General features: G+C 56.8%; 9 protein-coding genes across 9 annotated transcripts; 3 read left to right on the top strand and 6 right to left on the bottom strand.

Moving 5' to 3' along the window:
• Positions 1-71: 71 nt before the first annotated feature.
• Positions 72-1,788, top strand: CDEST_05567 (uncharacterized protein). Its single transcript, XM_062921726.1, has 4 exons — positions 72-792; positions 872-1,086; positions 1,151-1,398; positions 1,453-1,788. The coding sequence occupies exons 1-4, from the start codon at positions 381-383 to the stop codon at positions 1,502-1,504; spliced, it is 927 nt and encodes a 308-aa protein (XP_062777777.1). The 5' UTR covers positions 72-380; the 3' UTR covers positions 1,505-1,788.
• A 32-nt stretch (positions 1,789-1,820) lies between these two features.
• On the bottom strand, positions 1,821-5,929 carry CDEST_05566 (Putative P-type ATPase, HAD-like superfamily, P-type ATPase, haloacid dehalogenase). The gene is made up of 5 exons (XM_062921725.1): positions 5,194-5,929; positions 4,192-5,080; positions 3,611-4,131; positions 2,577-3,539; positions 1,821-2,494 (listed from the first exon to the last, which is right to left on the bottom strand). The coding sequence occupies exons 1-5, from the start codon at positions 5,452-5,454 to the stop codon at positions 1,943-1,945; spliced, it is 3,186 nt and encodes a 1,061-aa protein (XP_062777776.1). The 5' UTR covers positions 5,455-5,929; the 3' UTR covers positions 1,821-1,942.
• Positions 5,930-6,373: 444 nt separating this feature from the next.
• Positions 6,374-7,642, bottom strand: CDEST_05565 (Putative glycoside hydrolase superfamily, asl1-like, glycosyl hydrolase catalytic). Its single transcript, XM_062921724.1, has one exon. The coding sequence runs from the start codon at positions 7,484-7,486 to the stop codon at positions 6,695-6,697; it is 792 nt and encodes a 263-aa protein (XP_062777775.1). The 5' UTR covers positions 7,487-7,642; the 3' UTR covers positions 6,374-6,694.
• A 1-nt stretch (position 7,643) lies between these two features.
• Positions 7,644-10,755, bottom strand: CDEST_05564 (Putative ATP-dependent RNA helicase DEAD-box, DEAD/DEAH box helicase domain-containing protein). The gene is made up of 2 exons (XM_062921723.1): positions 10,389-10,755; positions 7,644-10,317 (listed from the first exon to the last, which is right to left on the bottom strand). Exons 1-2 carry the CDS (start codon positions 10,666-10,668, stop codon positions 7,895-7,897), a joined length of 2,703 nt encoding a protein of 900 aa, XP_062777774.1. The 5' UTR covers positions 10,669-10,755; the 3' UTR covers positions 7,644-7,894.
• A 166-nt stretch (positions 10,756-10,921) lies between these two features.
• On the top strand, positions 10,922-12,067 carry CDEST_05563 (Putative DnaJ domain, Chaperone J-domain superfamily). The gene is made up of 2 exons (XM_062921722.1): positions 10,922-11,122; positions 11,191-12,067. Exons 1-2 carry the CDS (start codon positions 11,045-11,047, stop codon positions 11,758-11,760), a joined length of 648 nt encoding a protein of 215 aa, XP_062777773.1. The 5' UTR covers positions 10,922-11,044; the 3' UTR covers positions 11,761-12,067.
• Positions 12,068-12,078: 11 nt separating this feature from the next.
• CDEST_05562 (Putative armadillo-like helical protein) lies at positions 12,079-14,538 on the bottom strand. Its single transcript, XM_062921721.1, has 2 exons — positions 14,036-14,538; positions 12,079-13,967 (listed from the first exon to the last, which is right to left on the bottom strand). Exons 1-2 carry the CDS (start codon positions 14,429-14,431, stop codon positions 12,339-12,341), a joined length of 2,025 nt encoding a protein of 674 aa, XP_062777772.1. The 5' UTR covers positions 14,432-14,538; the 3' UTR covers positions 12,079-12,338.
• Positions 14,539-15,175: 637 nt separating this feature from the next.
• CDEST_05561 (uncharacterized protein) lies at positions 15,176-18,162 on the top strand. Its single transcript, XM_062921720.1, has 2 exons — positions 15,176-17,251; positions 17,308-18,162. The coding sequence occupies exons 1-2, from the start codon at positions 15,955-15,957 to the stop codon at positions 18,075-18,077; spliced, it is 2,067 nt and encodes a 688-aa protein (XP_062777771.1). The 5' UTR covers positions 15,176-15,954; the 3' UTR covers positions 18,078-18,162.
• Positions 18,163-18,164: 2 nt separating this feature from the next.
• On the bottom strand, positions 18,165-19,490 carry CDEST_05560 (uncharacterized protein). Its single transcript, XM_062921719.1, has 5 exons — positions 19,282-19,490; positions 19,067-19,176; positions 18,751-18,930; positions 18,534-18,595; positions 18,165-18,438 (listed from the first exon to the last, which is right to left on the bottom strand). Exons 1-5 carry the CDS (start codon positions 19,383-19,385, stop codon positions 18,304-18,306), a joined length of 591 nt encoding a protein of 196 aa, XP_062777770.1. The 5' UTR covers positions 19,386-19,490; the 3' UTR covers positions 18,165-18,303.
• Positions 19,491-19,944: 454 nt separating this feature from the next.
• On the bottom strand, positions 19,945-22,786 carry CDEST_05559 (Putative DNA mismatch repair protein Mlh1). The gene is made up of 3 exons (XM_062921718.1): positions 22,394-22,786; positions 22,153-22,332; positions 19,945-22,076 (listed from the first exon to the last, which is right to left on the bottom strand). The coding sequence occupies exons 1-3, from the start codon at positions 22,493-22,495 to the stop codon at positions 20,112-20,114; spliced, it is 2,247 nt and encodes a 748-aa protein (XP_062777769.1). The 5' UTR covers positions 22,496-22,786; the 3' UTR covers positions 19,945-20,111.
• Between the last annotated feature and the right edge of the window lie 18 nt (positions 22,787-22,804).

Genomic DNA, 22,804 nt, shown 5'->3' with positions numbered 1-22,804 from the left:
GGACCGCACACCAACCGCTTCTACCCAGACGGGCGTCCAGTTAAGCCAGGCTGTGCGATTGCGGCTATCGCATTTCGGGGGGAAAACGAAACTCTCCTCCAATCATTGAGGTATCAGTCGGTAAGTGTAAGAACGCTACTGCAAGCCACGTCGAGCCCGACTTCTCTTGAGGCCCAACGGTTCCCGCTGCTGCCTGCTGACGTCTCACCGCGTCAATAGTGTCGTCGTCTGGACCATCTCGTTCAATCAGAGATCATTTCGGTGTGTTCTGTGTGCTTGAAGCGCCAACTTGTTGGAGTTTCGCCTTGAAAAAATGAACACTTCATCTTCTGGCGTGCTGGACGTCATCTTGCCTTTGAGTTCCGTTTTCCGCTTCAAAAATGCCGTACTCCACTTTCCACCTTTGCAACAAGAGAGTTTCTATGAGCATGCCGAGATCTTCGCCGTCGAAGCGCCGCACGCGAGCGCACCTGGACCGCGCGACCAAAAGCAAAGAGGGATATGCAAACGTAGCTAGGTGGATGGCCCTTGATGCCGATGGCGAGACCCATATCTACCGCAAGTTCGACGAGCTGGCCGCCCGGAATCTGTTGTTTTTCCAGTCCGAGCTGCTGGCGCTGGCGGCGCAGCTCGACCACTTCGACGAGAAGGACGCCGAGACCGACGACATGGACCTGAAAGACGCCGCGATGACGTGGGAAACCCTAGAAAGGCGAGCGGCCTCGGATGACCGGGGAGCAAAGTCGCGCATGGAGCTTATAATGAGAATCCGCGAGAAAATCATAGAGTACCGTGAGTGAGCTACGGAAGACAAAGTGTTCCGCAGATATTATTTTGATCAGCATCCGTTCGTGCTGACACGTGATCCCAGACGAGGCGTTGCTCCTTCACAGTGAGATCACCAAGTTGCGGCGGCCCAACAGGCGAGTGCTGGACGCGTTCCTCATGTGGTTCAAGCAGCCCTTCCCGGCACTCGGCGGGCGGGCCAAGACCTTCTTGGACGATCCCGACGACCTGGTCGCCCTCAACGCCGTGTCAGAAACCGACTTCATGTCAGAGTATCTCCGGCGGCACTGGCCCGCCCAAGTACGCCGTCCCCCGCCCCCAAAGCACCTGTTTGGAGGGTCAATCACCGCTGACTGAGTCTCAGAAAGAAATATCAAGAGACGCGTCGTTCGGCATAGGAAGATACGACGAGGGGTCTGTGACTCTCGCTGTCGCAATCGTCAGCATCCTCGTGGCGGCCGTCCTTCTGGTCGGCTCCATCACCAGCCTGTATTTCGTCCAGAGCGATGCTGCCAAGCTTGGCATGATAGCCGCCTTCACGGCCCTGTTTGCGACGAGCGTCGGCACCATGACGACGGCGCGTCGCGCGGAAATCTTTGCCGCCACAGCAGCGTAAGTTAAATCCGTCTCGGAGAGCTTGCTTGCTTGGTACTGACCATCACAAAGGTACGCGGCTGTGTTGGTCGTGTTTGTAAGTGGCAACATCTCGAGCAACTAGCGCAACGGTGTAAAACAACACAACACTAGAGGAAGCAATGGGTGGGCCCTATCATTTATGGGTGTTGGTGTTTAATAGAGACGAAAACTAAATCATTTTGTCTCGGTCCACTGCATTCAATAAAGCACCGGAGTACGGAATGAAGCGTACAGAAAACAAAGCTCTCTGGGAAGTATCAGGAGGAAAAACAAGGCATATTCATTTTCCGCAACTAATAGAACATTGTTTTACTTTTGCAACCAAAGCAATGCAAGCTCCAGAGTTCTGTATCGTCAAAATCGGGGCAGTTGATAAAATGGAATGAACTTCTCTAAAACACGTCTCTTTCTTGTAAGGGCTGATGTGCTTCTCTAAACTCTTGGAAACGCTCGAGCTGATTGATTCTACGTCAACTACACACCATGTTGGTCTCTTTCTATGCGCCTCGGTCTCATTAGACTACACCTGGCCCTCGTCCAAATCAGCGAATCCAGCATCGAGCTTCTGTGGCCTCCTTCTAAAGTAAACCCTCTTGGCCCACTTGTACGCCTCGGCGCCTACCATGAAGATGAAGACGTCGATAAACACAATGGCCCATTCCCAGCTGATGCCGTGGTGCATGAAGACCGTATGGTCCAGGACGGGGATGTACAGCGTCGGGAACACGACGAAGAAGACGATCGTCACCGACAGGAACAGGAACAGGTTGCCCCACAGGTGCAGGGCCCACGCCTTGAAGCCGTGCGGCATGTAGAACAGCGAGCGCCGGGCGTCGATGAGCTCCCAGGCGAAGAGCAGAAAGATCCACGTCATCGTCGTGTAGCTGGTGGCGCGGGCGCGGAAGACGGGCTCGCAGAGGGCCGAGTACCCCTCGTTGCAGCCGAGGCCGAGGTTGCCGTCGTTGAAGCCGAAGATGACGAGGGTGAAGGCGCCGAGGACGCAGCCGGCCATGAGGAGGCCGTAGACGACCATGTCGAAGAGGAACTCGTGGGTGAAGACGCCGTAGTTCAACTGTCGGGGTCTGTTGTCAGCATTTATTGAGAGAAATTTCCCCGAGGGATTCGGCAAGGGGGACCCTTGGAGGAAGACTCACATTCTGAGGCGGGCGGTTGAGGATATCCGGCACAGCCTTTTCGAACCCGAGGCCGGTCTCGCAGAAGGCTCCGGTCCCGAGAAGCATCCAAAGAATCTCGACCGGCGACAGCAGGAAGACGGAGGTGTTGCTCCCGTCCTTGAAAGCCAGTCCCGTGAGCAGGGCGATCACGAACCCAATGTTGGCCGCCAGCACGTGGAGGATGAACTTTTGGATGTTGTCGAAGATGCGGCGGCCTTCCTCGATGGCGTTCAGGATCGAGGCGAAATTGTCGTCCGTCAGGACGATGTCGGACGACTCCTTGGCGACGTCGGATCCGGATCCCATGGCGATGCCAATGTCGGCGCGCTTCAGGCTCGGACTGTCGTTGACGCCGTCGCCCGTCATGGCGACGTAGCGACCGCGGCGGTGGAGGGCCTCGATCATCCGCACTTTGGTGCTCGGCGCGCACCGCGCCACGACCAGGGGCAGCTGCGGCAGCTCGTCGATCTGGGCGTCGGTCAGGGCGTCAAAGTCGAGTGCGGGCATCACCATTGCCCCGGCGACATCGGCGGGGAGGAGGCGGAACTTGTCGGGCGATGGCAGGATGCCCACTTCGGTGGCGATGGCGCGGGCCGTCTGCGGGTGATCGCCGGTGAGCATGTGGACGACGATGCCGGCGGCCTGGCACATGTTGACGCTAGGGCGCGACTCGGGCCTAGGCGGGTCGTAGATGCCAATGAGGCCGCGGAACGTGAGGGAGTGTTCGAAGTCGTTACGGTTCGGGGCCTTGTCTTGGGCGAATTGGGACTCTGAGACGGTGCCGTCGAGCGTCCGATGGGCCAGGGCGAGGACGCGGAGACCTTGGCTGGCGAGTATCTCCATGTTGGCAAGGATGTCGTTCTGGTCGACGTCGGTCAGGGGGCGTATATCCGAGTCCCACGCGATGGTTGTGCACGACGTCAGCACACGCTCGACAGCGCCCTATGGAGGGATCAGTCAGTCAGTTGAGACAACCTAGGAGGAGGGAATAATGTAAGACACAAGTTCCTTACCTTGGTGAAGACATGCATCTCATTCGATGCAACATGTTTGAAGACCACGGACATCTTCTTGACGTCCGAATCGAAGGGGAACTCGGCCATCTCTTTCCAGGTCGCATTAGGGCCCTGTGACAACTCCAGTCTATTCCATCCGAACCGAGACGCAAAGACTTCGATCGCAATCTCCGTGGGAGCGCCGCGAGCCTTCCACTCTCCGGGATTGGCGGAGCTGTCGTCGCTCTGCTTCAAGGTTGCCAGGTTGGCCAGCGAGGCGACGTTCAAGTACCAGTCTAGAGCAGGCCTGTTTTTGCTTTCCTGGTGGGAATCGACGAGCTCGGTGGTCTTGTCGTACTTCTTCTCTGTTTCGGTGCCGATGTCTTTCGGTTGGCCGGCCGTGAACTGGACTTCGCCGGCGTGCGGGTTGTATACGTCGTTCGTCGTCTTCACGGAATAGGTGCCGCAGCCTGGAAGCCATGCTTTACGGACAACCATGCGTCCCTGGGTGATGGTGCCGGTCTTGTCGGAGCAGATGTCTAGGGGCTTGGAGTTAGAAAGCGAATAGGTCTGGATGGGGACAACTCAGGGGCCCTTACTAGTCACGCCTCCGAGTGCCTCCAGGCTGGAGAGGTTGCGGACAATGACATTCCGATCGAGCATCTTCTTGGTGCCAGCAGCCATTGTAACTGTCAGAACGAGCAGAAGGGAGACGGGGATAGTGCCAATAGCGGTTGTGACGGCATAAATAATAACATCTTTCCGCGAGTCGAACTTGTTCGCGCCGAGAACGACAATGGCACAGATGATGGCGAACAAGAACAACCACAGGAACAGCTGGGAGAGCTTCTTCTGCAGCGGCGTACCGACAGTGACGCCCAGGAACTCGCCGATCCACGCGCGGACAACCATGTACCCGCCAGAAATGTGCGCCAGCATCGACGCGCTCCCGTCCTCGTTGCGCCGCACATGCGAAAGGGCCTTCTCCCTGGATCCACCGTTCAGGGCGCCGGCAATCAGACCAATCTCGGTGAACATGCCCGTGGCAAACACGACGCCTCGGCCGCGGCCCTTGGTGATGACGGTGGAGCTGTAGACAACGTTGAGCCGGTCACCGGGGCCCGTGTCGTCGTCGAACGTCGAGTTGGGAATCTTGGACACCGGCGCCGACTCCCCGGTCAGCAGCGCCTCGTCGGCTTCCAGGTTGACGGCTTCGATGAGTCGGATGTCGGCGGGCACCGAGTCGCCCGTGTTCAAGTCGACAATGTCACCAGGCACCACTTCTGCCGTCTGGATAACCACTGTCTTGCCTCCACGGAAAACGTTGCAGGTCGGCTTTCCGAGGTTCTTGAGCGAGTTGATGGTCTTTTCGGCCTGTAACGTCTGGAAGAAGCCGATAAAGATGTTGAGGACGATGATGCCACCCAGGATGCCGCCCTCGATCCAAGCCTGGATACCGAAACTTGCACCTAATGCCAGCAATAGGACCTAAAAAAAATTAAAAAAAAAAAGCCCACCGTTAACAGTTGCTGAGAGGGGGTTTGAGTTGGCAGGTTCAACCGACGCAAAACTTATTGCCTCTAGTCTTGGTTTCAGCTTACCAATGTCATGGCGTTGAATATCTGCTCCAAGAAGATCTTGAGGGGCTGGACGCCCTTTTGTTGCTGAAGTTCATTCCGTCCAAGCTCTGTCATGCGGCGTGCGGCGTCTTCGTCGTCGAGTCCTTGTGCGATGTCGACTTGCAAGTCCTCAACGACTTGTCTAACCTCCAGGGCATGGGGCGGCCGGCTCAACGGTTTGTTGGACTGTCCCGAGAAGTGCTCCTGGAAGGAGTCGGCTCTCTTCTCATTGGTGACTGTCATCGTAAGAGATATGCTCGGATCCGAGGTCTACAATGCAGTCCGTTTCACTAAGAAATGAAGTCCATCTGGATAGGCTATAGTAACAGATTGACGGTTCGAACAAGTCGGCCTCAGCCAGCCGCACAGTATTTGTATTGTTCCCATCGACCACAATTCAACGCCGACGGAAGATTCGATCGGGGACCTGGATGAGTCCGACGTATTACAACGTTTATGCTGGGCCGAAAAAGGCAACCAAGACTCAACTGCGACCAAGATGGACATTCCATCATTGCTGTTTCTTGTCCGTGCTTTGAGGATCAAAGGCGGTGCTGGCCAAGGGCCTTGGGAGGTCTGCCCGATGAAGTGGTCGCTGTTACGTGAAAAGTACGTAACTGAATCCAAACCATTGGCCAAGGCCGAGTTTAAGTTGACTTAAAAAAAAAGAAAAAAAAGACGAATTGGACAGCGATGAATAGGCACGTTGTATAAAGCAGGGTAGACGGGGTTGTAAAGAATTTGCTAGAAGGGAATGATCAGAGATGGGAGGTCGACAACTCGGACTTGGCAACTCGAGTTCCCGGTAAGCAAGGACCCAGAAATAAAGCATATGCACGAGTTGTCATAAACTTGCCTAATCAGGCAACTGACGTCGGGGAACCGTGACTTGGAGGAGAGCAACCGTGTGCTTGACAGAAGCGGGCCCTCCCTCTTACACTCTTTGGTCTTTGACGGGCAACGGTCAGAGGGTTCAAGGCCGCGGAGGCGGGGCAACGGCAGAGGTGACGCTAGGTAGGAAAAGGCAGCCAAGACGCAACTGAAGGCTTATTCCACAGCCGGCGGGGCGGGATTCTCCCAGTTGACAAGTCGACAATAACATCCCAGTCAAAGTCAATGACGAAGAGATTTGGTTCGACTCATATGCTACAGACACTTGGACAAGTCTTCGGGTGGTTAGACAGTCTTTCACGTACAAGTCTAAAAAAATTAAAATAAAATAAAAAATGATGAAAAAAACCCCTTGTTCTCGTGCTTGTTGATGCCACTTGATCATACTTAACATCGGCCTTCTGGAATTCGGAAACGTGACTTGAAATGCCGTCGATCAGGAGACAAAGGAAATAGAGTGACCGAAGAGCAGTACTGTAGTTGAGAGCAAGATACGACAGAGGCATGGAAGCAGCCCCTATGTCGCAACGTCTCGGAACCATGTTCTGTCATGTTCCCTGAACCGTCGTTGGCCGATTCTTGAGCAGTGCCACTACTCCCTTCCCCTCTCGCAAGTCTGCCTCTGTCCCATCAACTGCCTCATGAGCGGCGTAAACTTCCCCTCCTCATCCATCAGCTGCGCGGCCGGACTGACAAAGTCGTCCGCGCAGTGCGCCATGCACCCGAACCATCCGTACTCGTCAACCCACACCTGCTCATCCATCCAACTGCTCATCTCTTCCGTGAACCTCACGACCTCCGCCTTGTCGCGGCTGGTAGACGCAATCTCGGAAACGTTCAACGGGAGTTGGTACCTCTCCCACAGGGACTCGATGTACTGCTTGGCATGCCCGACATCGCCGCCGTAATAATGAGCCCCCAGAAAGTCCGGCCCCTCACAGCCGCTGCCGCCGCTGCAGACAATGCTCATAAACTCCGCGAGCCACCGCCCGCCGGCCTCGTCGCTCGCACAGGCCGGCCCGACGAGCTTCTTCCCCTTTGCGTCCCGCAGCTCCGGCACGACCTTCGCTCGCCACCACGTCGCGGCGTCCTGCGGCGAGATGCCCTGCCGTTCCGGCTCGTTGAGGTAGTGCACGACCGCGGCGTCCGAGTCGCGGATCCAGTCCCACTCCTCAGTGTCAAGCTGCGCCCGCGTGCGAATCATTGGCCGGAAGGGCAGGCGGCCCTTAAGCTCCGGCGGGTACCAGGCGTTCCAGTTGTGGACCGACCTGAACGGAGAAGCGGTCGAGGTGGGCGGGAAGAGCTGGTCGATTGCCTTTGGGCGGTCGCGTGTGTTGGTGTAGTCCCACAACAGGCATCGTTTTTGCGCGTGCTGTCTAGACATTATCCGCAATGACGTCTATTAAACGGTATGCCGCTTCAGGATCCGGTGGCTGGATTCTCTGTGCAATATAACAAAAGGGCCATTGTTAGGAAAGGGGGGCGGCGAGATCCAGCTGTGTGTGTCGAATCAGGAGCCTTACGTCACTAGTACGATCACCAAAATCAAGTTCAAGTCCGTCGGGGCCGGTATTTGTGGGGAAGACACTGCCGAACGCCGGACGCCGGATCCGCGCGCCGGACATTGAACCGGACCGCAAGGAATATGCTATCCTCTAATCAGAACACACAAACACACACACACACACACACACACACACACAGCAAACAAAAGAAACATAGTCTTGTACAAAACGCTTTTTATTACTATCAAATACCAGCATGTTTCCTCCACCCTGGACCGACCCAGCGCCTACTTCCTGCGCGTCGGCCGCGCGTTCTTTTCCATGCGCTTCTGCTTCTCCCACCTCGCCTTGCGGATGTCCTCGACGCCCTTGATCTCCTTGCGGTTGCCCGCGCCGTCCTTGTACTGGCCCACGCGCTTCTCCTTGGCCTCGGCGATGCGCTTCTTGCGCGTCTCGTAGTCGTCGCGGTACTTGTCCGCCTGCTTCGGCGCCTTCTCCTGCTTGTGCTTGTACTTGTGGTTCGCCGGCAGCTCCGGCACGTTGGACTTCTCGAGCCCGCCCACCTGGATCCGCCCGAGCCGGTTGGCCTTGCGCCACCGGTCGAACCGCCCGCTCTGGAAGCTGGCCGCGATCCTGACACCGCTCTCGCCGCGCACGTATTTGGACCCCTTGGACCCGTCCTCGTCGTTCTGCCGCGCCACGTACTTGTTCTGCTTCTTGTCCCACCGCATGCCCTTGGCTCGCGATGGCTCGCCGAATCCCTTGGTCGTGTCGTCGTTTGTGAGGTCCATCTGGAGATGGCGCGCCGCCTCCACGAAGCTTGACGTCTGCGCGCCTGACGTGACACCGTAACCGCGCTCCTCGGCCGCGTTGGTTGATCTGGGCTCGTACGTCATGAACACTTCCGGGTCCTTCCACGAATCCGGCTTCTTCTTCTTCTCGCCGGTGTTGGTGACCGTGACTTCGAACCCGTCATCGTCGTCTTGATCGTTCTCCGAGTCGTACGCCTCCATCGCTTCGGCGTTCACCCCCTCGTCCGCCTCGCCGTCCGAGTCATTCGCGGCATCGTCAAAGTCTCCCATCTCGTCGTCCGAGTCGACCTTCTTCTTGCTGCCGCGATGCGGTGTAATGCGTTTCCTCAACTGCTTCATGACCTCCGCCGCCTCACTGCTTGAGCCCTTTCCTCCTCTTCCAATCTCGAAAATCGTCTCGGCCGGTCTAAAGCCACTGATCTTAGCCATCATCTCGTTGCGTGCCTGCTCGGCATTGTTGATATCCGCGCCAAAAATGGGATGCAGCGAGTGCCAGGCTTTGGTGCCCACAAGCTCGCGCGCACGCTTCGCGCTCTGACTTGACGCAGAGTGGCGCGTCTTGAGATAAAGCTTCTCGGCCTTTGTCGAGACTTTGCGCATGGCCTCAATGTCGGCCTCTTCCTTCAGGATCTTCTCCATCCACTCCATTTGGATTTCAATCTTGTCGCGTCTCAGTCCACCAACGACAACATCCTCGGCGTGGGAGAAGTTCTCAGTGTCGTGGCCCACGACCAGCCTGCGGCCGAGGAAGAGCTGCAGGTCCAGGAGGTAGGGCGTGTCGAGTTCGCGCACGATGCTGTAGGCCCAACCCCTCTGACCGGCACGCGCTGTACGTCCAACGCGATGCACAAAGACCTTGGGCTGAGGGGGGAAATCGTAGTTGATGACGTTTGCCAGGACGGGGATATCGATACCTCTGGCCGCAACGTCCGTCACCACCAGGATATTGGCGCGTCCGTTGCGGAAGTTCTCGGTGTTGATGCGACGAGCTTCTTGGTCCAGAGAACCGTATACGTATGATACAGCGTAGCCGGCCTTGGTCAACAGCAATGCCAGGTAGTCAACGTGATGCTTGGTGGCTGCGAAGATGATGGTCGAGTGTTCCGTCGGCTTCCCTCTGCCTTCTCCCTCACGCTTCCTCTTCTTTGAGGGCACGACATCCAATGGGATTCCGTCAGGGGTGCCTTGCGGCATCTTGATGAGGTCGTTGAGAATGTGAAGCAGGGCAGCCTCCTTTTCTGCTCCCTTGACAGAGAAGAAGGCGCTCTCGAGATCGGGAGAAATCTTTGTCTCGGCATCCAAACGCACAAGGGTCGGGTCTTGCAGACCGGCTCTGGCGAATTCGACCAAGGAGGCCGGCAGCGTGGCAGAGAACAAGAGACTCTGCCTCGAGAGAGGAAGGGCGTGGAGGATCTCGGTAAGCTGGGCGGCGAAACCCATCTCGAACAGCCGATCGGCCTCGTCGAAGACGACGTACTTGATCGACGACAAGTCGAGACCCATTTCGACCTTGAGATGGAGGAAACGACCAGGTGTAGCGATGACAATATCCGGGTTTGAGGACATCATGCTGAACTGGTCCTCCATACTGTCACCACCGACCAGCAAGATGCACTTCAGGTCCGTACCCTTGCTGAACTCCTTGACAACCTTGAGCGTCTGGAGCGCAAGCTCACGGGACGGCGACATGATGAGCGCCCGCGTGCCGACCTTTGCGCTGTGGGCGCGGAGGCGCTCGATCATTGGAATGACGAAGGCCGCAGTCTTTCCGGAACCCGTTCTCGCCATGCCCACGACATCTTTGCGGTCCAAGATCAGAGGAATCGTCTTTCGCTGAATCGGCGTTGGGACAGAGAATCCCTTCTTCGTAATCGCGCGTAGGAGGTTCGCATTCAGACCTGCGTGTGTACGGTTAGGTTGGATTCGCGCTGGGGGGGGCAGTCCGAGGACGACTCTTGTGTTCACTAACCCATGGCCTGGAAGCCACCGCCCTTCTTGACCGACTTTCCCTTCAAGTTGGACGCCTTCCGGAACGAGGCTGCCTGCTGCAACGCGATGAACGCTTCGTCGCCATCGTCGTCGTCTTGCCCTCCCTCGTTGCCGTTCATGATGCCGTCCATGTCGAAGTCGAAGCCTCCGGTTTCCTGCCCGCCATCGCTCCCGTTGTCGCTGGCGTTCGTGGCGAAAAGTGAGTCGGCGATATCAACCTCTCCCTCGGAGGGCGCAGGAGATGCTGCGCGACGAGGCATCTTGACTGTAGTTCTGGCGAGGCCGTATAATGCGTCGTCGTGAAACTCTGGCCCGTGAAATCGTTTTTCAGCGAGTTGCGAAACAAGCTCAGCACCCAAGAGGCGGCCCCGTCTGGGAAAATTTGGGCGGGCGACAGAGAAATTCTTTATCGCTATCTTATCTTATCTTAGTCTCGTGGGGCGGTTCTCTTATCTTATCAACAAGGGTCTTCAGCGGATCTTCATGTGGCTTGTCACACAGCACCTTCGCCTCGTGTACAACCTCACTCGCTCCCTCCATCTTACAAGATTCCTACAGTACTGCCAGCGCTCATTGCCTCCCAACACCAGCGTCCTATATACCGATCGATAGACTTTTTGGGGTTTGTAGCTCACAATGGCAACGACACCAGACGTAAAAGAGGAGAAGGATGCGCTGGACGCGCTCGAGCTCGAGGCGAAGGAGTTTGACAAGGTAAACGCGATGGCAAACAATAATGCGACACAACGACAGTACTGACTAGTCGCCCCGTTTTCCAACAGGATGCGGAAATCGACAGAATCCTCAAGGCCTTCCGGCTAGACGCCTACGCCGTCCTCGACCTGCAACCCGGTGTGCCCGAGTCGGACATCAAGATCACGTACCGTAAAAAGTCGCTGCTCATCCACCCGGACAAGACCAAGAACCCGCTGGCGCCGGACGCCTTCGACCGGCTCAAGAAGGCTCAGACGGAGCTGATGGACGAGAAGCACCGCGAGAGGCTCGACGAGGCCATCGCAGACGCGCGCATGCTGCTGATCCGCGAGAACAAGTGGACCGTCGACAGCCCCGAGCTCAAGACGGACGAGTTCGCCAAGAAGTGGCGCGACAAGGCGCGTGAGGTGCTCATCGACAACGAACACCGCCGCCGCCGACAGATGAAAGCTCAGATGCAGGAGGAGGGCCGCGAGCAGAAGAAGGAGGAGGAGGAGGTCGAGCAGCGCAAGCGCAAGAGGCAGCACGAGCAGGACTGGGAGGCCACACGGGACCAGCGCATCAGCAGCTGGCGGGACTTCCAAAAGGGCAAGTCTGGTGACGGCAAGAAGAAGAAGAAGATGAAGCCCATTGGCTGAGGCTAAGCGGGGTCTGGGACGACGGACATGGTACTTGTGTGAGGCTTGTGGGTTTGTTTTGCGATTCCCCCCCTTCTACAGGCAGCAGAAGGTGTTTATCTTGGAGCCTGGGGAGAATATCTCTTGTCATAACTCGACAGGTCTCGACTACTACGGATTATTCCCGGCCACGCATGCACAGCAGCAGCAGCAGCAGCATGGGTTTTATATCAAAAAGAGCCAGTGAGTTTGATATTGAACACCGCGGTTATGTCCCTAACTATGTTAGAAGTGTAATGCTCATGTCCCCCCACCTCCCTCCCCTCTCAGAACCGTTTTTGTTCCCCTTCGAGGGCTTCATCTAGCCATTCAGGTAAGCAAGCACCTTTTTTTCCCCTTCCATTCGTTGCATTGTGGCTATGCATTCATGATCCAAACACGTACTTTTTGACACCTTGCCCATGCATCCATTCCCCCGGCATTTCCATAAGATTGAAGAGCCCCTTGTGATCTTTTAAAGCATACATCAACATATGTGCGGGTGCCTCCGTGTCGGTGAAACCTCCAGCTGTCCGTCTCTTCGTCGGCCCCGTTTTGCTTTATGGCTGCTTCTTCTTCTTGTACTGAATGAAGCGCCCGAGGTTCAGGACCACCTCGTCGGCGCGAGTACGCAGCTCAGGCTGTGTTCTCTTGTCAATCGTCTTCACCAAGGCCTTGACTTTGGGCTGGGCGGCCTCAAAGTGCTGCAGGAAGTTGTCCTTCCAGAAGACCTCCTTGTCGCATGCCAGCTCCTCGTCGCCGTAGATGTCAAACAGCTGGTTCAGGGCCTCGATAGCGTCGGCGGCCGGGACTTCGGGCAGAGCGTTGACAACGGTGACGAGGAAGACGCCGATCTCCCTGTTCAGCGCGATAGGGGCCGGGTCGCGCGCCAGCTGGCCCAAGACGCCGATGCACTTGACGCCGAGACCCTGGAACGGATCTTCGGGCTCCTCGTCCTTGGACTTGTCTCCATTGGCAGCACCGTTCACTTCCGTTTGGGCAATGTTCTTGGTCGCGTGGTAGAGGGCCATGAACTTGCTGTGCTCGTCACCGCCCAGAGGCACGCCTCCGGGCAGGCTTCGAGAGACGGCCCACGCGAGACTGGTCACTTTGGTCGCCAGCTCGACGTCGGCGGTGTTGGCGGCCAGGATGGGAACAATGACCTTGCCCCAAATGGCCTTGCCAGAGGGCGTCCAGGCCTTCAGGATGGCTTCGTTGTGATCCTCGGAGAAGTCAAAGACGGAAATCGACCAGGCAATGTTGCTGAGAGTGGACAAAGCATGCGCCTGGAGCTGCGTGGCATCCTCGGAGTGCGAGGATGCGGTCGCCAGGATGATGATCTGTGGAATGGCCTGTTGTACCAGTTCGCGCAGGGTTGGCAGGTCATCCATACTCCCCTCGTCGTCGTCATCATCGTCAACGCCAGTCACCAGGTCCATGTCAGCTTGCAGCGCGTCTTCGTCCATTGACTCGTCGTCCTCGTCGTCCTCGTCGTCCTCGGCATTGTCCTCATCGCCGGAACCCACATCCATTTCTTTGTCGTCCTCGTCCATAGCGGTGTCGTCTTCATCGCCGATGCCATTCCACTCCTCTCCGTCCTTCTTGCTGTCGCCCCGCATAGACTGCTGGAGGGTTGTTCCGATGTCAGCGAGGATCTCCAATGCCAGCTGGAGAACCTCTGTCGGGTTAGACCATTGACTCTTGGGCGGTAGGTCAGACTCCTGCTTGGCTTCCTTGAGTGCCGAGGACAAGGTCGGTATCAGGGATGCGTCAGACAGGCTCTTTTGCTCGGGCGTCCCGTCGAACCATTGCAATGTGGCGAGGATGTTGTGCAGGACGCCGCATGCCAAAACACCCTTGGCACCAGGCACGCCTTGCAATCTGGTCAAGGCCGTAAGCGGCTTGGGGCTCTCGTCGGCGACAATATCCTGAGCGAGACGGGTGTTGTCCTCGGACAGAGTCAGGAGAGCGGACAGAGCATCGAGGCAGATGCTCGAGGGTGAGTCGGCGTAAGCGATGATGGCGAAAAGGAGGTTCTTGATGCCCTCAATGCCAACAATGGCTTCGAGTATCTCATCCTGGGCCTCAGCAAGGGCGGACAAGAGGGCGACAACAGACTCAGTGATTGCCCAAGTAATCTTCAGCTCCCCCTTGGTCAAAGTGGAACTCTTGGCGAGGTTCTCAAGGATCTGGAAACAGTCAGCACGGTGTCTTGCCACAGCCGTCGTGCTAGTTATCTGGCAAGGAGGTCACGCACAGTCTGGGAAGCAAAGCCCATAGCACTGAGGACATCCTGACGGTAGAGGTGGATGCAAAAGTCGGTCTCCTCCTCCTCGGCGAGGAGCCTCAGGATATCCCATCCGGCAGCGCGGCTGTCTAGGCTCGCATCGGTGAGAGTCTCATTGAGAACGATGTGGACGATCTGCTCGCGCAAGAGCAACTTCCGGCACTTTTCGTTGGAGACGATATTTGAGACGGCCTCGGCAGCGGCAGCGCGCGACTTGGGCTCGGAGCTCTGCAGGTCCTTGATGACGGGCAAAATGGACTTTTCCCTAAGGGCTGCCAGCTCGGGGTCGGAGGGCGGCTTGACGGATTTGGCGATGGGGTCCTTGCGATGGCTTTGGCCGCCTCTGTTTCGCCTTGACTTGCCCATGTTGCGGGGAGTGGATTTTGAGGGGACGGAATGAGGTTGTGTGAGTTGAGATGCCGTGTCTTTGAGGCGTGTGTGTGCAAAAGATGTAGGCAAATGAACTTTGTGTCTTGTATAAATAAATATTAACGTTTGTTTTACTTGCTTCGTGACCGACCTTCACGTCCAAAATAAAAAAATTCGAAAAAGCGTTGCTAAGGGCAGCCACAATGTGGCTCGTGGCGCGGGTTCCCGAGCGCCCCGTATCTAGGTAAGGTCAGTGATCCACAAGGACGCAGGCACGTACTCACTAGTACCTACCTGCTTGAACACCTGAGCAGGTGAGTGCAATGGATACGAGGTATACAGTAGCTACCAACCTAACTTCCGGTAGGGTACCTCCACTCCCTAGGTAGGTACCTTAGGTAAGGTAGACAGCCAGTGACTCCAGGCCAGACCGGTATTCCTTTTCCCCACTCCTCGGGACAAAAATAACACCTCCACGTGTACGAAGGTATCTGAAATAAGTACCTGTGGAGATGTACATCCCTGTCATTTCCAATCTCCCTCTTCTGTTGCTTTTATTGTGAGATGTGAGACACGACACCGGGAGATCAGCTGCCAGCAAGCAGAAAGGAAGAGTGGTTGATGGATGCCATTGCTGTCAGTGTATCTGAGCGGACAGACGCCAAGCCGGACATGCTCGATACGCTCGTCCGTGCTCTCCCTCCCCTCCGCCCTCCCTCCGCAACGGTCCCCTTGATCGAGAGCTAGTTGATGACACTTTTCCTCTCGCACAAACACCACCACAACCATATTCACTTCGTCACTGTCACCGTCCTGTCACATTCGCGACACATAAATGCACATACGCACATACACACACACACACATATATGTGTGATGAGACTACTTGTAGTGCACTGAAGCTTCGACTCTCGGGGTTCCATCTTCCTTCCTCCCGTACCCAAGCTTCGCGTCTGGACAGCTCCACGGATCCACCGCCAACACTCGAGAACCCACCACACTCAAGCTCCCGCAGTCGCGTCTGCAACATAGCTAGCTGCACAGCCCAGCTCGAGAACAAGGAGCAACAACCCTGAATCTGGTCTGGCTGCTCAATTGCCGGCACCAAGGGGGAAAACGAAGGGGAAGGTCAGGAACTGGACAAGGGGCACGCACACACACACACACACACACACCTAAGCGTTTACCTTAGTATTCTGCGGCTGTCCCATCCCATCTCATTCCATCCCGTCCCGCCACTCCCTTCACCTGTCCACTTCTCTGTTTCAAACTGCTGTGCCGCGTTGCGCTGCGCTGTCCTCCTCTTCTTCCTGTGCATCTGGAGCTTTGCCAGATACGCAGCCAACATCGACGTCAACGGTAAGATGTGAGACGTTCGACTCTCGGATCCTCCTCTCTTCCCCCCACCCCTCCGTTGCAAACCTGTGAACCTTGATTTCTTTCTCGCCTATCTCTGGGTTTCTCTTCTTAGCCCCAGCGCCGCGCCGCACACATCCGTGTCCCTCTCAAAGTAGAGAAGCATGCCGGGCCCATGGCGCCAACTACGCTCCTTCGTCTTCCTCAACGATGAAGAGATGGGCAAGAAGGACGACGACCATCACCGCCCCGGCGGCAGCGCCATCAAGAACCCCATGCTGCTTCGAAACCGCAACCCTCAATGGCAGTCCGCCACCAAGATGCCATCTCGCCGCCTCTTCCGACGTCTGGCCTACCTCTTCCTCATAGCCTGCGGCCTCTGGTATCTGCTGAGCGACCTCTCCCTTGGCTTCGTCTTCCGCGAAAGACCTCCGAACTACATCTACCCGTACCCCGACGACCCCCGAGAATCCCGCGATGCCACCCTCCGAAAGACCGGCCGCCTACCCAAAGGCCAGTCTGTCCCGCCGGCCGCCGAGCAACAACAACAACAACAACATCACGACTACAACGGTCCCGTCAAGTTCCTCCGCCTCGCGACCTCTCTGCACTCCATCGCCGCGACCAAGGGGAGCCAGCCCGTCAACCAGAACGTGCTCTTCGCCGCCTCCAACCTGCATAGCCTTTCTACTCTGCTGCCGTTCGCCTGCAAGATGGGGACCGAACTGAGGAGTTATGTGCATTTTGCCGTCATGAGCAGGAGTGACTTGGACCTTGACCACCTGAAGAAGATCAATGGCGTCGACGATACCTGCTACATCATCTGGCACGACGCCCGCCCCGACTTCTCGACCCTCTCGACCAATGCACGACTCGAGCAGTCCACTCTACGCGCCCTGCGACACATCTATACCTACATGCACCCGCAAGCCATCGTAGTTGACGGCTCCGACGACGAGTGTCTGCCCTTCTTGAAGGGCATGCGAGATGAGACCGCTCGCCTCAGGACCCCGCTCATCGAGCTCCCGGCGAACGCCTGGACACGCCTGTCGTGGCTGGCCAAGCTGGACAGCGCTTCGCTGGCGGCCTGGAATCACGTCAGCGTCGATATCCTGATCCAAGCTCCCGCGAGCGGCTCCGGCAGTCTGCTACGCCTCCTTAAGTCCCTGGCCGACGCCGACTACACCGCCTTCACGATTCCCCACCTCACAATCGAGCTCCCGCAGGACATCGAGCCCGCGACGGCCAGGTTCCTTGAGACGTTCCAATGGCCGCCGCCACACGTCCACAACCCCGGGCGCGTGCAGATGCTTTCGCTGAGGCATAGGATCCCCCGACAGCGGATGACGGAGGAAGAGAGCTCCATCCGCTTCCTCGAGTCGTTCTGGCCAACGACGCCAAGGCACTCCCATATCGTTGTTCTTTCTCCGCAGGCCGAGCTAGCGCCGGGCTTTTTTCATTGTGAGTTTCTCGCGCGTGACTGCATTGCCTCGCGCTCGCGCTCACCAAACCCGCAGACCTCAAGTACACCATGTTGGAGTACCGCTATTCTCGCCTGTCGACCCTCCAGAGATGGGATCAGCGTCTCCTGGGCATCAGCATGGCGACGCCTTCCACGTACCTAAACGGCAATGTAGATTTCATACAGCCGACTGCAGAGGGTTCCAAGGCCGGTGAAGGGACATCCTTCTTATGGCAAGCGCCCAACAGCAACGCCATGCTCATCTTCGGCGACAGATGGATCGAGTTGCACGGCCTCGTGTCGGAAGTCGACGCGCTGCAGCATGCACGTGGTTCCCAGCCACCACCGGAACTGTTGACCGAGAAGGTCGTGAGCAAGAGGTTCCCCTCCTGGCTTGAGCACGTGTTGCGCCTCTCTCGGCTGCGGGGCTACTTCACGCTGTACCCCAGCGCCGAGACAGCGGCTACCCTCGCGACGGTGCATCGCGAGCTTTACCAGGCGCCCGAGGAATATCAAAAGGAAGGGGGCGAGAGCAGGAAGACGGCCGGCCTGTCAGAGTCGGCAGTCGACTTCGGGACGCTCATCCAGACTCTGGACACGTTGCCGAATAACGGCAGCCTTGTGCCGGCCAACGACCTTCCCTTGCTCAGCTGGGAGGGCGACGGCACCAGTCTGCGGTACGTGTACCAGATGGCGGTGGAGTACATGTTTCGGTGGCGCGAGCAGGTCGGCGGCTGCAGCAAGGAAGCGGCGGGGAGCGATCACATCGACGGGTCTGCGAAAGACCTGTTTTGCACGCCTGATGGCAAAATCAAGGGGCTGTAAGACGCACAAGGTCCGGAACGCACAAACTTCAGCCCGTGGCAGGGTTGGAAAAAAGAAGACCGCACGGTGCCGATTGTATTCTACGTAGAGCTTTTTCCCTCTTTTCTCTTCTTTTTTTTTTATATATACCCACGGGATAAGCATCAGCACGGGCTGGTAATGACGCGGCGAAGAATTGGGAGAAACGGGAAATACATTGTGGCTATTGACATCGACCCCGTTTGCTTCATTTCAAGACGTGACCTGCCGCGTAGACCGCGGCATGTGAAGATTCTCCCTTCTCAGCGTTGGCCGTGATCTTGGCAATGACCAGTAGCACGGCACAGGCCCCAACGATGCTGAGGGCCACGATGGAGAGAACCTGTGCAATCCGTTAGAACCGCTCTGAAGCACACAATGGAGGCCAGGCGCGCTCGATTCGCTGTTCTCTTTTCTCCAGGCGGGTGGGTCACTTACAAGCTGGGTCCGCCATCCCGTCTGCACGATCGCCGCCTTGCGACTGTATTTGTTCACGGTCTCTGGATATTGTCAGGGCCTGCTTGTCTGGAAGCCGGGGTTTTATGCATCATTTGGTCTCACGCGGTTTGGAAGGGACGAAGGTGAAGGGAGACATTGAGAGAGAGAGAGAGAGAGAGAGAGAGAGAGAGAGAGAGAGAGAGAGAGGGCAGCTCACTGATGTAGTTCCCGAGGCCGAGGCACAGGCACGCGACGGCGAGGATCCAGAAGACGATGCCCAGGGGCTTGGCCATGCGCAGCTCGAGCTGGCTGGGCTCGGACTTGAGGTGGAAGGAGAGGACGATGGCGACAGCGACGATGGACATGTAGACGGACAGGCGGAGGTACGAGAGGAACGCTGCGTTGCCGTGTCAGCTATGCGAGCCCCGGAAGCACTACTCGCTCGCTTCGCTCTCGCTCTCATTTCCACCCACTGGAAGTACGAGAGACGACGACGACGACGTGCGGTGGCGGAACGGGGCGTGCGTACGTACTCCTCTCGTTCGCGCAGTGGTCTCGCGCGTCGCTGGTCGCGTTCTCAAACAGGAGCGGCCCGAGGATGGGCCAGGCGAAGAACGTCGACTTCCCGGCGTGGCCTGGGCCGCTGTAGAATCCCCAACATCTCATCTCGTCAGAGAAAAGAAAGAAAGAATGCGGTACTCATAAGGGGAAAGAGGGGGGATGGGGGGGCTGCGAGTGTGTTACTGACCCAATCTCGCCAACTTCGACGGGCCTCAAGAGCTCCGAGGCCCGAAGGGGCGCGCAGCAGTGGAAGGTGAGATCCTCGTCGTCGAGGTCGGTTCTCGAAGCCATTGTTTACTGTATTTTGGATTGCAATTGGGGTGTAGATGGGGGGAAGGGGGCTAACACTGGGCGTGGTTCTTGAAATCCGGGAGGGGGTTGGCGGCGGAGGGGAGGCGGGCGTTGTTGATGTATCAGGGAATGGCTTCTTAGAACGCACCGGATTTGATCACAAGCGCCATGTATGATGTGATCCGCGCACGGTGAAGGATCCGGTGTGTCGCGGCCGATCCTGGGGGCGTGCCGAGACATAGCGGACACTGTACGGCAACGGCGATCGGCGGTCGGGAGGGTGTATCCACCTCAACTCTTGGACTTACATGGCTGCGGTAGTACATCTTACCGACCGACCTTTCGTGTATGATATCGCGAACAGGTATCTGTACATTTATACCAATTCTCTTAGGACGGAGTATGCTGTATGATGACCATCGCCACTCTGCCGCATTCATGACGGTCAAATTCAGCTGCTCACCTCCCGTTACGGACATCAGCGAGTTTGTCGGCTGTTTGGAGCAGGTCACTGACTGAACCATTTGACGAGAGCAAGGACAGAAACATTTTTGTACACATTCAGCTATAATCTACTCCCGTAACGTAGCAAGCAAATAAGTACTGTTCTCCTCGAGGAAAAGGAAATAGCGGCATGTCCTGCTTTGTATAATATCTTGAAGAATGCAGAGTATAAGTCGACTGTGTTTCAACCGGAACATCCTGCCCCCCCGCCAAAGCTCTAGATCAACACCTTTCAAACACCCGGTATAAGCCCTTAAGATCGGCAACCTCGAGCACAGCAGCCTTCATCAGCGGCGTCGTCGCAACTAATCTCGCCTTGAAGGCAGGGAAAAACACGTGCTCCATCGCCCAACGCACATTCTTCCGCCTGTCCGCGACTAGACCATCCAGCGTATCTCCGCCCTCGTTTTCGTCGGCCTCGCCGCCGATGGTCGGTGGCAGCTGCTCGGGCACATAGAAGGACGCCAGCTCCTTCAGGAACGTATCGAAGCACGGCTTCTCCTCTGTCCAGTCGACGCAGGGCCCTAGACGCAGCAGAAATCGTGGCAGTTTGACCATGGCGGGCGTGTAGCCCTTAATCAGGAGGGGAATGGTAAGGAGCTCGCCTGCAGGGGTGACCTCGAGCGAGAAGTACTCGCTAAGCATCTCGCGTCGCTCAATCAGCTGGGCAGCGACCTTTTCGATCACATCATCAACATCGAAATCCTCATCGGGAGACTCAATGTTACTCTTCTCGATCTCGGCGCCCACACGGAGAATCTCCCGCAAGTCCAGCGGTGGCGTGAACCGAATGGTGCCAAAATTGCCAAAATCCGTTAGACCAACTTGGTAACAGTACTCATAGCAGGTGCGGCCGTAGTCAATGAGGTACAACTTGATACCGCTCTGGATGGCGGCGAGGCGGCGACGCTCGTCGACGATGCCGACGAATGTATGATTGGCAAAAATGTCCGTTAGGTCATTGTGCATTTCCTCTCTGACCTCGGCACGAAGCTCCTTGATGCTAGTGAGCTTCATCGGCGCAAAGGGCCGGTCCACCATCTCGTAACGAATATCTTCAGAGGCAGACAAGACATTCTGGTCAGCTGATCCAGCCGCTATTGCCGCCGCCGCCGCCGCCGCGGGGGAGGCCTTGGAGGGTGTTGTTGCTGTAGCGGATGGGAGCATGCTGGTAATTTTGCGCAGGCTCGTGTCGGTGCGAACGAGACTGTTAGAGTTCCTCCGCGGCCGTTTCGAGCCTGGCGTTTCTCGCGCAGGAGTCGCCGGCGTCGCCGAGACACCCTCATCCTCGGCCTGAAGGGACGCGTCCACCAGATGGCTGCCCGGAAGCAGGCTCTGTGTCATGAATGTGCGGCTTGTGTCTACCTCGGCGAGCTGTGATCGAATGTGCTCGCATATTGATTGGATGATATCGTCCTCATTTAGAAAATGCACCTCCTGCTTTGTCGGATGCACATTGACATCGACGCGGGCGGGGTCGATCTCCAAGCTGATGTAGATGAAAGGCCGACCGCCCTTGGGCAGGAATGACGAGTACAATTGTTCGAGGGCCTTTTTGATGTTGGTGGACTCGACACAGCGGTGATTGATGAAGAGGAGAAAGGTGGTTTTCTTGATGTTGTAGTTGGCATTCGTGGCCCAGCCGGTAGCCTTAAAGCCCCAGCGGTCTTCGGATGTTGAGAATTGCATCAGCTCGTTGGCAACACTTGATCCGTAAATCTGCCTAATGCGGTCGACCTCGGTCGCCGTTGCCTGGATTGAGACACTGGTGCCCGATTCGCCGTACTTTTTGCACGAGAAGGCGACTCCCTTACAGTGGATGGCGTATCGGCCGACGATGTCGATGATCTTGTTGTACTCTTCAGCGGGCGACCTGAAAGCTCGTCGACGCGTTGGTATGTTATAGAACATGTCTTCAACGCTGATCTGGGTGCCCTGGCGTCCAGCCGTAGGCTTGGGCTCAGCCGACTGGCCGGGTTTGGCAGGGGCCAGCTTGCCATCGAGGTAGGCGGCGCGCCAGGCGCAATCCGAATCCTTGGTCTTGGTGGTGACGGAAAGATGGGCGATGTGGCTGATACTTGCCAATGCCTCGCCTCTGAAGCCGTAGGTGGCGATTGAAGCAAGGTCCTCAAAGGCGGTGATCTTGGAGGTAGTGTGTCGTTCGCAGAGAATGTCCATGTCTTCTTTCTTTAGAGAGGGTCAGAATGGCGGAAACTAGCCATGGAGCAGTTGCTGATGCATGCACAGACACGCATGCACTCACCTGGATGCCGCAGCCATTGTCGGTGATCTGGAGGAGTTTGAGGCCGCCGTCCTTGACCAGGACTTCGAGAGCAGTGGCGCCAGCATCGACCGAGTTCTCAATCAATTCTTTCAAAGCATTGACAGGGGCAACGATGATCTCTCCTGCGGCGATCTTGTTGACAACGTTGGGGTCAAGAGCCTGTGAGGTTGTGCATGTCAGACATGCGACAAGTTAAGTGAGGCGACAAATGCAAACTCACCCGAATGCGACGGGCAGCACGAGACTCGTCCGGGTCTTCCTCTGCCTTCCGCTTTGTTCCAGCCGCAGGTGAAGGATCAACGTCCATAGGGCTAGAAGACATGATGGCAACACCGTGTGCAATCACGCTGAGGCGGAGGCAATACTGGTGATGCGAGGCGGGGACGAATTACTTGGATGTCAAGAAAAGATGCATTCAGGACCGCCCCAAGAAATCTCGTCACACTGCTTTGTTTTTTGAATCTGAATCTGAGACGAAACACCAGAAGACTGCATCTGAGGGGTCTGGTAGATCCAGAGGAGAGGGTCAATATGTGTAGGTACTTAAACGGGAGTCGGAACTGTCACAATTACTACCTACTCAGAAGAAGGAGGCGGAGGCCCTTGGGAGTCTTGGAAGGTGTGAAGTCAC

Source organism: Colletotrichum destructivum, chromosome 3, assembly GCF_034447905.1.
Source record: "Colletotrichum destructivum chromosome 3, complete sequence".
Classification (NCBI taxonomy): domain Eukaryota; kingdom Fungi; phylum Ascomycota; class Sordariomycetes; order Glomerellales; family Glomerellaceae; genus Colletotrichum; species Colletotrichum destructivum.
Note: the sequence above shows the minus strand (reverse complement) of the source record. Positions and strands in the feature narration are given on the sequence as shown.

Bases quoted from the DNA above. Each gene is read 5' to 3' on its own strand.
- CDEST_05561 (XM_062921720.1), top strand. From the start codon at position 15,955: ATGCCGGGCCCATGGCGCCAACTACGCTCCTTCGTCTTCCTCAACGAT. The intron at 17,252-17,307 runs GTGAGTTTCTCG...CCAAACCCGCAG, and splicing joins AGCGCCGGGCTTTTTTCATT to ACCTCAAGTACACCATGTTG.
- CDEST_05562 (XM_062921721.1), bottom strand. From the start codon at position 14,431: ATGGGCAAGTCAAGGCGAAACAGAGGCGGCCAAAGCCATCGCAAGGAC. The intron at 13,968-14,035 runs GTGCGTGACCTC...GACTGTTTCCAG, and splicing joins TGGGCTTTGCTTCCCAGACT to ATCCTTGAGAACCTCGCCAA.
- CDEST_05565 (XM_062921724.1), bottom strand. From the start codon at position 7,486: ATGTCTAGACAGCACGCGCAAAAACGATGCCTGTTGTGGGACTACACC.
- CDEST_05560 (XM_062921719.1), bottom strand. From the start codon at position 19,385: ATGGCTTCGAGAACCGACCTCGACGACGAGGATCTCACCTTCCACTGC. The intron at 18,931-19,066 runs GTACGTACGCAC...ACGGCAACGCAG, and splicing joins CCACTGCGCGAACGAGAGGA to CGTTCCTCTCGTACCTCCGC. The intron at 18,439-18,533 runs GTAAGTGACCCA...CGGATTGCACAG, and splicing joins CGGGATGGCGGACCCAGCTT to GTTCTCTCCATCGTGGCCCT.
- CDEST_05567 (XM_062921726.1), top strand. From the start codon at position 381: ATGCCGTACTCCACTTTCCACCTTTGCAACAAGAGAGTTTCTATGAGC. The intron at 793-871 runs GTGAGTGAGCTA...ACGTGATCCCAG, and splicing joins CGAGAAAATCATAGAGTACC to ACGAGGCGTTGCTCCTTCAC. The intron at 1,087-1,150 runs GTACGCCGTCCC...ACTGAGTCTCAG, and splicing joins GGCGGCACTGGCCCGCCCAA to AAAGAAATATCAAGAGACGC.
- CDEST_05566 (XM_062921725.1), bottom strand. From the start codon at position 5,454: ATGACAGTCACCAATGAGAAGAGAGCCGACTCCTTCCAGGAGCACTTC. The intron at 5,081-5,193 runs GTAAGCTGAAAC...AATTTTTTTTAG, and splicing joins TATTCAACGCCATGACATTG to GTCCTATTGCTGGCATTAGG. The intron at 2,495-2,576 runs GTGAGTCTTCCT...AGACCCCGACAG, and splicing joins TCAACCGCCCGCCTCAGAAT to TTGAACTACGGCGTCTTCAC.
- CDEST_05563 (XM_062921722.1), top strand. From the start codon at position 11,045: ATGGCAACGACACCAGACGTAAAAGAGGAGAAGGATGCGCTGGACGCG. The intron at 11,123-11,190 runs GTAAACGCGATG...GTTTTCCAACAG, and splicing joins AGGCGAAGGAGTTTGACAAG to GATGCGGAAATCGACAGAAT.
- CDEST_05559 (XM_062921718.1), bottom strand. From the start codon at position 22,495: ATGTCTTCTAGCCCTATGGACGTTGATCCTTCACCTGCGGCTGGAACA. The intron at 22,333-22,393 runs GTGAGTTTGCAT...ACAACCTCACAG, and splicing joins GTGCTGCCCGTCGCATTCGG to GCTCTTGACCCCAACGTTGT. The intron at 22,077-22,152 runs GTGAGTGCATGC...CCCTCTCTAAAG, and splicing joins ACAATGGCTGCGGCATCCAG to AAAGAAGACATGGACATTCT.
- CDEST_05564 (XM_062921723.1), bottom strand. From the start codon at position 10,668: ATGCCTCGTCGCGCAGCATCTCCTGCGCCCTCCGAGGGAGAGGTTGAT. The intron at 10,318-10,388 runs GTTAGTGAACAC...GTACACACGCAG, and splicing joins CGGTGGCTTCCAGGCCATGG to GTCTGAATGCGAACCTCCTA.